Source organism: Bacillus rossius, assembly GCF_032445375.1.
Source record: "Bacillus rossius redtenbacheri isolate Brsri chromosome 9 unlocalized genomic scaffold, Brsri_v3 Brsri_v3_scf9_1, whole genome shotgun sequence".
In the NCBI taxonomy this organism is placed as follows: Eukaryota; Metazoa; Arthropoda; class Insecta; order Phasmatodea; family Bacillidae; genus Bacillus; species Bacillus rossius.
The window spans coordinates 15,870,738-15,884,735 of record NW_026962012.1 but is presented as its reverse complement, the minus strand read 5'-3'; the positions used below and the strand labels follow the sequence as shown (position 1 = coordinate 15,884,735).

At 37.3% G+C, this 13,998-nt stretch overlaps 1 protein-coding gene across 4 annotated transcripts in view; it reads right to left on the bottom strand.

The window, feature by feature from the left end:
* Positions 1-13,998, bottom strand: part of LOC134542683 (vesicular glutamate transporter 2) — a 130,617-nt gene that overhangs the window by 37,924 nt on the left and 78,695 nt on the right. For 3 of the 4 annotated variants that reach the window (XM_063387134.1, XM_063387135.1, XM_063387133.1), the window contains exons 3-4: positions 10,079-10,134; positions 8,496-8,710 (exon numbers count right to left, since the gene is read on the bottom strand). In XM_063387134.1, the coding sequence (XP_063243204.1) occupies positions 8,496-8,710; positions 10,079-10,134 (271 nt within the window). The remainder of the gene's footprint in view (positions 1-8,495; positions 8,711-10,078; positions 10,135-13,998) is intronic. The other variant, XM_063387136.1, reaches the window with a different exon arrangement.

Below are 13,998 nucleotides of genomic sequence, written 5' to 3'. Positions count from 1 at the left end.
TATTGAGGAGAGTGGCAAAAACATTCATTTGAAAAAGTTAACACGTTACAAATAATTTAATATTTTTTTTGTGCAGCTTTCAAAATTTTCTTTGCATTTGACATAGTCAATTATTAACGTTAAAATTATCACTGTCAACCTTAAGAATTTTCGTATATCTGACCTCATTACCCCCAAATTTTGAATTAATTTTATCATCATCAATTTTCGTATTAATAAACATTTTCAAATATTTAATGACATTCTTGATCCTTCGTTTCCTGAAACCGCTTGTGTGTTATCCACAATAGGAAAAACCAAATCCTTAAAGTAAACAGGCCATAAATTCGTAAGAAGTAATTCAATCACAAGGCAAATAAAGCAGTAAAACGACTAGGGAAAATTACAGTGATAAAAATCTAATTAAAAAAAACTTCTATTAGAACTGAATCTGAGTAATTGAGTAGCTGATATTAACAACTTTACATTCATACAAATTCCAAATACTTTTATAAGCACGAATTTTTCTATTTAAACAGTAAAATAATTTATTTATAATATGTGAAATGAATACCTAACACTTAACATCATACAATATTTCTCATAACTGAACAAGCCTGGAAAAAATAAGTGCAACAACATTAGATGTGCCTAAGAGAAAATCTTCAAAATGAATCGCATTTAGCGCTGATGTGGGTGGTTTTAATGTTTTCCCATGCTATTTAGATGGGTTTTCTGGTATTGAGCTACACAGTAAGTGAGCGAAGGAAAAAAATTGACAAAATGATGAATGCAATACAAAAAAAGGCAGTCATTTCTAACGTATTGAAAATGAAAAATAAAGATTCTTTAAATATTATAAACTAAAGGTTTAAAATATAGCCCAGTTTATAAAAAAACTCTTTATACCTTAATGTCATTGTGTGTCGTTTTTACCTCAAAGCAGGGAAGGCTGTAAAAGTGCAGAGCTCACATGAAGGCGGTAACCGAGAAAACCCGTTATAAAGGTTGTGACAGTGCAGCATGTGTCTTAAGTTTGTGAATGTGCAGGACGTAACTGCAGAGCTCAGGTGAAGAACCTGACAGTGCTCAGCTTGAATGACGAATGTGAATGCGCAGGTTGGAAGAAGGATGTCACTGTGCAGAATGTTGGTAAAGTATGTGAATGTGCAGGATGTAACTGCAGAGCTCAGGTGAAGAACCTGACAGTGCTCAGCTTGAATGAAGAATGTGAATGCGCAGGTTGGAAGAAGGATGTCACTGTGCAGAATGTTGGTAAAGTATGTGAATGTGCAGGATGTAACTGCAGAGCTCAGGTGAAGAACCTGACAGTGCTCAGCTTGAATGACGAATGTGAATGCGCAGGTTGGAAGAAGGATGTCACTGTGCAGAATGTTGGTAAAGTATGTGAATGTGCAGGATGTAACTGCAGAGCTCAGGTGAAGAACCTGACAGTGCTCAGCTTGAATGACGAATGTGAATGCGCAGGTTGGAAGAAGGATGTCACTGTGCAGAATGTTGGTAAAGTATGTGAATGTGCAGGATGTAACTGCAGAGCTCAGGTGAAGAACCTGACAGTGCTCAGCTTGAATGACGAATGTGAATGCGCAGGTTGGAAGAAGGATGTCACTGTGCAGAATGTTGGTAAAGTATGTGAATGTGCAGGATGTAACTGCAGAGCTCAGGTGAAGAACCTGACAGTGCTCAGCTTGAATGACGAATGTGAATGCGCAGGTTGGAAGAAGGATGTCACTGTGCAGAATGTTTGTAAAGTATGTGAATGTGCAGGATGTAAATGAAGAATGTGACAATGCATGATACGGGTGAAGTATGAGAGAGTGCAGGATGTGGGAGAAATATACGACAATGCATGATGTTAATGAAGGATGTTACGATGCAGTAAACGTGTGAAACAAGACAGTGCAAGATAACTGTACTGGATGTAGATGTGAAAATACATGATGTGGGAAAATAATATTAATTTGCAGGTTGTGGATAAAGGATATGACAGTGGAGGATACAGGATAAAGGATACATCGTTGGATTATGTAGGCGAAAATTGAGATGGTGCAAAGCGTGGGTGAAGGATGTGATGGTTGAGAATGTGGTTGAAGGATGTAACGGGGAAGGGCGCAATCAGTGATGCCCTAGCAATCTTTATTAAGCTCTCGTCAGTAGCAGACCACGCTCCATCGTGCTCGTTGGACGCCTGTTTCCCGCTTCGCCATGGCTGCAGCTCGGTTACCACCTTGTTCGCACTCGCATAGTGGAACAAGCCAGGCTGCATATTGTCAATCACACTCCACACGAGGACTTCCGAACCTAGCGCAATCACAGCTACGCAAAATGGTAACGCGAATAAATGTGAAATGTTTGCTAATATCTGAAATTAGCTCTTTTTTAGGTTTTGAATATATATATATATATATATATATTAACTCTTTTCCTTCCATCGAGAGAAGTGTGGCCTCGATTTCGGCCGAAATTTGACGTGCAATAACACTGAATTCCCCTGGCCGGTTGCCCCCATCGCTCCACCGCCGCCCTCAGCCTGACCGGAGTGCTCAGCGCTCAGCGCTCAGTGCGTTTGGGCGGGGGAACATTCACATGAATCATCGTCAAAATAAATTCCTTAATCGCTTATGTACACCTTGACGTCGTCAGTACGATCAAGTTTGTTCCATGTTTCCAAATAATCCTCCGAATTTTGTTGAATTTTAAAATTAGTTTTTTAACCCGCCGCCTCCCAAATGGTCGTCTATATTACAGTGCATCCGGAAAGCGTACAATCGGGACGTCTTGAAGGCTCATATTATTTGTGTATGACATCTAAGCTTCATTTAAAACATAGATTATCACAAATATAAGGCATTTTTGATTGAAAAACAGCGTTGTGTCAACAAAGTGTAAGGTATTTCGGTATGCTTTCGATTAGTCGTAGGTCTGACCCCAGGGCTAGTTATGTAGGCTAACAATGAAATACTAAACCTAATAAGTAACTGATGTATCTGTGCACCATAGTACAGCAAGGTTAAACAGCTAACATAGATTCATCGTAGGTCACCTAGCAGCACTAAGAAAATATATTTCGCACCCTTCTTGACTCAGAAGCAGTGCGACAGTGTTCTGATTGAAGACTTCCGTATCGAAGCCCAGGCGCACCACCTAGTTTTACATAACTAGTATATATAATAAATTATAGCACGCATAAGACAGGGAAATTCTGAGAGAGCAGGCGAACGTAAAAGCGCACCACTTAAAAATGTACTTTACCGCTTTCTTCTGCGCACACTTGTTCATTTTATTGCTGTCATATGTAGGTTAAACGTCAAGTTAAGACGTATGATGTAATTATTAACTGTAGGTTATTTATGCCAAAGGAAGTATTTCAGCTTAGTAACTTTCATAGTAATATATATGGGCCTAACATAAAAAAGTTTGTATGTGGAATCCACGCGCGACAGAAGTGAAACTTCTTGCTTATTATATTATTAGGTATAGGAAACGGAATTCTCTTTGACTGAGGTCACAGATCAAAAACAAATATTTGCAAGTATGTGAGCGCTAAAGCACGCAAGCACGCAAGTGTGCAAACACGCGAGTGTGCAAGCACGCAAGTGTACAAGTACGCAAGCGAGCCAGGATGCACGCGCGCAAGTGCACCACATCATTTCTACCTCTCCCCTGCAATCACCTCCCCTACCACATACCTAACTATTCCCTTCCTCTCCTGGTTCTCCCACCCACGTACCTAACTATTCCCCTCACGCGATCGGAATTTTTGTAACGCTCGAAAATTGTATTCCTCTCAGCAAAGAAGTTTCACTTCAAAAACTGATGTGACTAATAACATTGCACATTTTTAAGTGATCAGCTCGGTACATTATGATTGTTATTAAAATGCCGTATATGGAAAGATTTTGACGATGCATAAAATCACGCAGTCCCCGTAAAATACTATTTATCATTTCTATGTTATGGATTTGCTTTAGCTGATTGTCTCAGATATAGTAAATAATATTAAGAGTCAACAGAGTGAACGACACTATATTCAAACACACAAACGATAAAATTTAAAAATTACATTACCGAATTCATTGTTTATGATTATATTCTGGTGAATTTAATTTTAAGATAGCAACTTTAATTTTTAGTTTTCTAAGGGCTTAACATCTTGACAGTGAGAACATAAGTAACGTGTGATATTGGGAAAGGAATCTCCTATTGTAACACCTAATAAACTATAATCTAACAACAATAACTAACGATAACACCTAATAAAATTAAACTATTTCTTACCAAAACGAAAACGAAGTTCTTAGCAGCCAACAATTCCGCACATCTTTTTATAATATGTACATAAGTTGATGGGCTTTCGAGTGATTGTTAAAAAAATATATATAACTTTACTAATGTATCATCTTGCCTTACGTTCATTAGAAGCTAAGTTTGCTATACAATTTAGTCATTTTTTTTTTAAATTGGGCAAACGTAGAATAACTTAAAAGAGTTTTCAGCATAATCCTTGTAAAGTGAAGCTACTACATTGCTTACTGCAGTCCAATTTCTCCCATTATTGCATGCAGTGGTTCGCTCCAATGTTTATCTCAGAGGACTGCTTAAAGTCTTCTCACACTTGAGGCGTTAAGTCCCCTCCCCCCTCATTTTGTGGCTAATGCTATTTTGTTTTTGCAAATTTTCTTGTTTTCCCATTATTTTGTTAATATCTTTCTCGCCCACTGTCTTATTATAGGCTTACTCTTTCGTTATAAATTTATCGTATTATTTACTTAGTTTAGCCTGTATAATTATGTTTAAATGTTTGGTATACCATACTTATGGTACAGGATGGTCATGACTGAGCTTTTGCATAGCTGTGCGATAGTTGTATAATTATACTTCAGTGACTGAAACCGCAGCGTTTATTAGGACTTTGGTTTTACGTTAAAATTCGCTGCAGCTCTCAAATAGACTTTCGTTCGTAATCATTTAGTAAGCCCAAACATCGCTAACAGCTACGAGCGTGCAAGGACGGTTGGTGCAACTGACGCATGGCACGACTATAGCGCAACTGTAACCTCGCTCAGTGACCTCCAACACTGCCTGAACCATGTTCTTTGTATGCTGCACAACTTTGGTAACGTACATTTTTGTCGTGACACATTTTGTTCATGAGAACCTACTCTTAACTTTTATTACGTGCACTCTTATTCTTACGTAAGTTGGAGCCGAGAACTATGTTCAACAATTTGCTGTTAACGTAAATAACACATAACAAAATCGGTGAACCAAGGGTTTAAATAAATTTTTGGAGGTTTTTTTTTTTTTTTTTTTTTTGCGAGCACACTTTATTCATCAGGAACTCGCAAATAAACTAATACGTGACACTTGCCTTATCATGTCTGGAGCTGAATCGTTCTACTCAACTTGAGTCTGTAAAACGTTCCTGAACTGCTGAGCTATTGCCAAAGTTTTGCGTGTAAAGGGAGTTAAGATAGTAAGTAGCTAGCAGCCTGTGCACCAGCTAAGACTATCACTTTGGTCATCATACTTCGAGGTACTTCAAGAATCATCACTTATGCCTAACCTTTTTCGTAGTTTCACTAGAGTCACTAACACGACGACCGCGCGTCGCGGCGAGTAGTTTCGGTTATTGGTAATTTTGTATGAACATAATTTTGTACATTTTTTTTGTGCACACCGTATTGAGACATTGATGGAATTCTGTGAGAAGGTATCTTTAGCAAGTTTGTTGATTTTTGGATATACAATTGCGGTAAATACATGCGCGGTAGGTATAGAGTTTCACAAGTAATGTAAATTGTGTATTTAAAAATGGTACAGGATAACTTATCCATAGTTTGCTTTAATTTTATTTATTTGTTTTCTTTTTCAGTTGAAACCAATTTAATATGACATAGGCTTACTTAATCAAATGAATTTCGCCTGCGCTTTTCAGTACGGACGGTGTAATTAGCTGTGCTAGTTTTTCCAGTAACCACGCAAGAGGCATTTGAGGGTTTGCATTTTAGCTTTTTCAGACTTGCGCAGAAGTTGGTTTAGTTTGGTTTGACCCCAAGGGAGGTTATAATATCGACGTCACTGAAACGTCATTACTTCTATGATGAAAATGTATGGCATGCATCAATTTAGAATATGTTATGCATAATATTTAATTTTAAATGTTTTACGCACGACTACAGCATTATCATATCTGTTAAAATTTAATTTTTAACAAAAATAAATTGTATTATGACGAAAATGTTTTAAATTTACAAGCTAAGTAGGGTATTATATTTTAATTTTACGTGGGAAGCTCAGAGTGCATGTTATGTTTGAAATGTAATAAATTAATAATAATTAATAAATTAAACTTTCAAACTGGCCAAAATTCAAAGTATGTGGTACTGTAAAGTATTGGTGATTTTAAATGTAAATATGCTAATTTGTTGACTTTTTTTTATAATGTATGGTGGTTTGTATATTATGACTGTACTCAAGTTGTCAAAATTGATATTAGAACTTTGATAGTGAGGCACCAACTCAAGTTATGTCCAACTACTACAAATAGTAGGTATTATCTCAATCATTTAAGTGAAAATAGTTTGAATGAAACTGCAGTTTGACCAAATTAATATGACAGAAAGTTATATAGTTATACTCCTTTGGGGCAATGAGAGCTCCATGATTATACTGCGATTCAAACAACTTGTTTACCGACCCAGTGCTCAGAAATGTTGAGACATATCGAGGGTAAGGATCGAACACAGGACTCTCATGACATTGGCGTATCACCTTTACGTGCACGGCAACTGATAAACCTTATCACATCTGAGATAATCAAATTCTTATTGTATTAATGAATTCTCTTAATTTAAATTAAAAATAGTAAAGCAACAATGTAAAAAGTAATTGAAGAGAAATGTTTATTTTATGTAGTATTCATTTGTCTCAAGACCAGCTTATAACACAAATCCTACACTATTTGAATATCTACAACAAAATTTGCACATAGGGAATTTCTGAGCAGTATAATTTTTGTATCAGAAACTCGCATTTATCATTTTGCGGCATTCTTATGCCAAGTGACTTCAATTTTTCAACAACACGATATCCAGACACACAAAACTCATACTGCAATATTTGAAAATAATGTTCCACTATTCGATATAAGTATTCATTATTAACGTTTTCAGCAATTTTAAAGGTCGATCTTAAGTTTTTTTTTTTTTTAAAAATAATGTTGCTGTGATATGAGATGAAGCATTATGTTTAAACTGTGCCTAAGGATGAAATGCGTTTTACACGTAACTCACATTTAAAAGTCATATTATATTGTGTGGTCACAGCAGGGACGTAAACGACAGTAAACAGCCTTTCCCGTGGGTATCCCCAACACACACTGGTGACGTCATGTGCAGTGAAGGCAGAGTCAAGGCGACTGGAAGGAGCCAACCTCTTTCGTTCCACCAGGACACAGCCAACTAGATCTGTAACGTAAGACTGGAACGTGGACTTCCTACCGCTCTGGTCGCTGAAGACCTTCCCGGCTGAGCCTGAACCCTGGCCTCACGGCAACGGTGACAGGTGCAGGTATCTTCCCAACTGGCGTGAGCATAGCTGCACTCGGGTTCTGGCCGTGGGCTGCCTGGAGTTGGTTATCACTGGCGAGTGTAGCCCCGCAGCACCTCGCCAGGGGGTTCGCCTGGTTTCCAGCACGTAAGGTTGAACTCGCGGTGGCAGGGTTTATGCTTGGCAGTGGGTGGTTAATATATATGTAGTGCCACAGGGCCATCCCATAGCCTTACTGAAAGAGATGCTTCTGGTTTCGATCATGCAAGTTTGAACTTGCAATGGCCTGGGAACCCGTAAGGTTGGACTCGCGGTGGCAAGGTTTATGCTTGGCAGTGGGTGGTTAATATCTATGGAGTGCCACAGGGCCATCCCATAACCTTACTGAAAGAGATGCTTCTGGTTTCGATCATGCAAGTTTGAACTTGCAATGGCCTGGGAACCCGTAAGGTTGGACTCGCGGTGGCAAGGTTTATGCTTGGCAGTGGGTGGTTAATATCTATGGAGTGCCACAGGGCCATCCCATAACCTTACTGAAAGAGATGCTTCTGGTTTCGATCATGCAAGTTTGAACTTGCAATGGCCTGGGAACCCGTAAGGTTGGACTCGCGGTGGCAAGGTTTATGCTTGGCAGTGGGTGGTTAATATCTATGGAGTGCCACAGGGCCATCCCATAAACTTCTGGTTTGGAACATGCAAGTTTGAACTTGCAATGGCAGGGTTCCCACCCTGCATGCTAGGAGACACGTTGATGGGGTATCCCCTCCAGATGGTGGGACTGCACCTGGACCTACAGTGGCAGGGAGGTTACAAGGATCCTCAGAGGGAGAAAGTCACGATGGCTGACTGGGGACTGCCGCGCTCTGCACCCTCACAGTAGTTGGTGCTGATCAACTACCGGGCCACCATCGGGGCAGCTCTAGGTGACTGTGTCGGTCGGTCACCTGGACGGTGACGTTCTCGCCGGCCGCCGAGTCCGAGCTGTTGACGGGGTCGTAGCAGAAGAGCGGCGAGTCCGCGGACACGTTGGCGGCGGCCGAAGGAGGCGGCAGCTTCACCATCACCACCATGGCCAGGTTGATGTCGGTGCGCATCATGAAGCTGACCAGGAAGCCCGTGAAGGACAGGAAGTAGAGTACCACACGGGCGGGTACCATATCTGCAACACAAGGTCCTCGCGGCTGTAGGCCACCGCGCCGCAGACACCGCCTCGTGGTGGCGTCTCAACTGCGGCCTTCCCGCCCGTCTAGCGCCCAGGCTGCGTTCCAGAACACTATCACTGACACATCGTGCCCAACTATGTTCTCTTTCTGGGCAAATAGTTCCTTTTACTGCCATAAATTACTCTTCATACAAATTTACAAACACAAATTTTTTCCCCACATACTATTTGATATACAGAAAACAATATGTAGTAAAAAATATTTGTAGAGGAAAATTATCTTGAACATGACACTTTTAGTGCTACATGGAATATATGTAGTATGTGCCTCAAATAAGTGCTGGTAAAAAGAGGTGCTACAATTAATTATTATGAGGATTGAATTACTTTCAACAAATATAATTATAAGTTTTTGAACATGTAACAAATAAAAAAAATTTACTAATATTTACACTGTAACTAAAATTGCTTGTTAAAAAATTCAAAGAAAAATTAACCATTTAAATGTGTACAAACTAACGTTATACGGTAGAAAAAGATTAATTCAGAAGTAGTTACTCCGCAAGTTCTCGAAAGCAGCCTCAGAAATGCCTGCATAATTACTAACTCATTATTACAACACTTTTGATGGAAATTTACAGGAACAGTAAAAAAATAATTCTCAATATCTACAAAATTTTGAATACCTTGAATGCTCAGTATTCTAACATGCAGCTTTGGAAAACTTATCTATTGATGTCATTTATTTAATCAATTTTAAACTTTTCCTATAACTGCATCATCATAATACAACATAGCAAAAAAAGCACGCAGGTATCTTTAAATTCTGATGATTGTTTACCTCTCAGTTTTGACACCACCACTAGACGTAATCAGTAAACTCATGAAACAGTGCTATTAAGCTGCACTTACATGTGGCTGGATGTATCTTCGGGGTCGACTGTCCTCAACACCTGACTACAAGCTACTGAGAACAGAACTACCCACTGCTGAACATTGCACATCACACTCTCAATCTGTTCCATCACCTGACCACCTGATCACCATCGTCAACAACTACTTCATACAGACATGGACTGTTAAAAGTATTTGACGAAAACTCTCAATACAAGAGTCTCAAATATCTAGGTTTCAAAAATAAGTGTTTATTACATGGAATATATCGTCAAAACTACAAGTAAACTTCATGTGTAACAGTAAGTGACTAAAAATTCCGTAAGATAAATGTAATTACGTTATGTTCAAACTAAAATTTAAAAAAAAATATCAAGCTTCAAACAGAGTGAATATAAGAATATTCCGTATTGTTTATTGTTCAGACGGCTGGAAAATAGGCTACTAAGCAAGTATTACTCAAGTGATTACCTTGAAATCTTCGAAATGAAAATGTGGGGTATTTCTTGATCACAGGACCATCGCACCTGTAACGATTTTTAAGTACAATGTGGAGCCACACTCTGACAGAATCTGACTAAGTAACCATCTCAAGATTGCGGGGAGAAAAGTCATTTCTCCCAAAATAAAGGCGAAACTGAAAAGAGTGTGAAAAAGTGGTTCCAGACAAAAAATTTATGGCTAAGTCGAATCTCTGCTGAAACAGAAATATACAAGCAAGCAGTAATTACCATAGATAAAAATTAATTTTAAAATGGCAAATAAATTTTAAAATGGCAAATAGATTTTAAAAATTTAAGGTTTGGGTTCGATAAAAAGTGGAGAGGTTTTATAAGACATATAAATGAAATCGGCAGAATGTTTGTAATTTTAATTTGACAATCTTATTTTTGTTACTAAAATATTGAATCTGTAAAGTTTTTTTTTTAAAAACATGACGGTATAACAAGAAGTTGAAGAAAAATTACCAATTCTAATCTGTCACAAAATAAACATAAGAAACTCATCAGAAGATTTCTATAGCTGCCCGACGAGTGGCTGAAACATACTTCAAGAAAACAAGTTTACAATGGCGTCATTAACCGACACACAGCGAAATGCTAATGTTTGTATGCTTAGTTGCATCACAATTGAAACTGACTGCATTGCATAGTGACACTACATTGCAATGAGTTCAAATACAGTTTACTTTACCTCAGTTACAAAAAATAAATATACATACAAAATTCTCCCCCTTTATCCACGATAGCTCATTAATTAACAAAACACAAGTTTTATCGTGCATGTAGTGCATAACAATTTTGGACCTGAAAAAAAACAGTAATAACCTACTCAAGTGTTAGACTAATTTTTTTGTACAGATTACTTTGAAACAAATCGAAAACTATGTTTTACAAAAGCAAAAATAATAATAACAGGACTGGCCGTTTGTCTGAAGATCTAGAAAATCTAATCATATAATACTCCAACTCTGTTACAAATACATTTTCATGTGATGTGTATGAAGAAGTCAAAGAATTAGTTCGATGATGGACTCCATTTTTTGAAAAATAATATTTTAAGTAAATACATAAAATAAATTATGTTATAGTCGGATTTTACCATGTGACACCTAATTCTCAAATAATTTTAAAACGCATCGTCTTGTAAAAGTATTTCCAAATCCACTATGATCTTCGAAGTTAGGTACGTCTAATTAAGCCTTGGAGCACAACCGCGTGACATAAAATCATACATAAACGTTTTCCATAATACATTGTAGAGGGGGCAGATTTTCAAGACATCGACCCCCCCCCCCCTCCCTTCCCATGGCTAGTAACATCACTTTATTGTGTTACGTGACCTCTAAGGTGCCTGCGCCTGCGCGGGCAACGATTCAATAAGGCATAAATTGGCTTGCACTCGAGGCCTCAGCCTTATTCGTACCCGCTTCCAATTCTTCACGAGGCTCGTTGATTAGTACCTACTGCCTGGGTTGTGCTTTCTAGGGCAGACGTAACGCATTGCCAGTTGCCCACTTGAGTGTTTGATATTGCTTGCGGCTCAAATGCATGTTATTAACATGGCAAACGTACTTTTTTTTTTTTTTTTTTTTTGCGAGTTGATCAGTAAATGCTTTAGCATTTTTTACGCCAAATTTTAAGGTCGGTATTAAGTTCACATGCCTGCGGGATCTTGTGTGCGGATTTAAGATGTAATTTCCGCATCGCCCTCATTTTATGTTTGGTAATTAGCTTGTCGGCTACGTCGACTTTGCAATTTAGTTTCCTTTACGACTATGCCTATAGCATGTAATGGCATTTTCAGCCTTGATTTAAGGCAATGAATGAGATTGAGTCCACGGTGCCATGCCTGTAGAGTTTGGGTTGAACACAACATTAGTGTGTACACACATTTTGCCATAGGAACTTAAATTGTGCACTTTTTTAGAATATACTCATGCATGCGCATGTTTCTAATTAATATTTTGGTGCCCATGGTATAATGTTTACGATGCGTGTACGTTCATGTTTATGCTTCCCATAGGTGTAAAGCTTAGCTTGGTATCTTTTAAATTTCTTAACACATTCAGTAAGAATATGTTGGTTTGTATATAACATATTGTAACCACCTTATGTATCATATTCAATGTTGTTATGCAATCACGCATAATGCAATTTTGGCACTTAACATATTAAAGATGCCTTGTTATTCATATATATAAACTGATTTTTCATTTAAGCATCTTTCATTGTAATGTACACAGCTTTTAACATAACTGTTCCCTTCATCATTTCAGTTGCATTGTTCAGTATATTTAATGGGTTTTTTTAATTCTACAGCATTTTACGTAATTGTCAATTTGATATTTTTTGTCTTATTTTTTCTATTCAATATTTACTAAACTTTAGATGTAACTGTTGACGTCTATGTTCTCTATACATGTATATATTTATAACATTTCATTTTGCAGAGGATCAAGTATGCTTAAAATTGAAAAATAAACAAAATTGAAAAAGAGAATTTGAATTATTATGCTTGTATTATACCTTATTGCTCAGTTAGACATTACGCAGGATACACGGAAACATTACTATTCATATCAGAATGGATTCCTTAAGGCCTTTTTAGTGTTTTATGACTGGTTGCGCAGATCTGAAGCTTGTTCGGACTGCTGCTCCAAGCAGACTTCAACATCAAGTATCTTAGCTAAGAATATAAGATTATTTGCTGGATAATAAGTTGAAACAATTTGGCCCCTGACCTAACGCATAAATTAGTGCTTAAAGTTTTCTTGACATCGGATCACGATGTGAGAACAGAGATAAATGATTTTGTCTTTGAATAGATTTGTGTAGGCGAAAATACTACGCATGGCTGAATTGTTGTCATATCAAGCGACTAAAATTTAGTTTAAGTTAAGTACTAGGAAAACTGCTCTAATACTGATTGATGAATCGTTTGTGTAGTTAGGTTATGATGTAACTCCATCTAAGATTCTAGCTTATCATGAGTTATCAAAAAATTTACCAATTTGTGTAGACCTATGGTATAAAACATTCAAACAATACTGCACAGAGGTACACGATAAAGAATTAAGTGCTGCATCTCAGTATGGCTTTTAGGCTGTATTCAACCAGCCTAAAGTTAACAACACAGGCCAAGTGGCGACATTCTGGAATACATTAAATTTATTAAATATTATAAAAGAGGTATATAAATTTAGTAACTCTTTGTATGCAAAACAATCTTAAGATAAACTGCCCATGAACTATTCACAACCAATATGTAGTTATCTCCAATATCATTCGTTTTGCATGACTTGCACTACGCAAATGTAGCTGGCATAGATGAGGACATCGAGAAAAGTTGACAATGTTACGTTTTCCAAACAACAGAGCATTCTCCTCCAAACATCATAGTTCCTCACTGAGTGGGAAGGAGGCCCTGATCAGAATGCAGATCAACCTTTTAGACTAGTCTCAGTTAAAAAAAAAAAAACTAAGCACGTCATGGTAACAACTGCCATGTTAAAAATGCAATATATTCAAAACGTATCTAAAAAAAAAAAAAAAAAAAAAAAAAAAAAAAAATAGGAGCCTGGAAAGTGATGGAGGGCCTGCATATCTTTAGATCATTGCATCTACTAATACGAATTTAAATATTAAAATGCTAAATGAACTAAAGATAAAACAGTACTTTCAAGCAACCAACTTTCATTTTTTTTCTAGATAATTGTAGTTTTATCAAAATAACGATGTATTTAGTTTTTAGACAAGATAAAACTGTTAGCGAAAACTTTTCCCAAAGACAATGTAAAAAGACTAAGAATTTATGACACATATTTTGTTTTACACCTTTGATTTTCTAATATTTTAAAAAATAATTTATTTTTAACTTGTGGTTTTTTT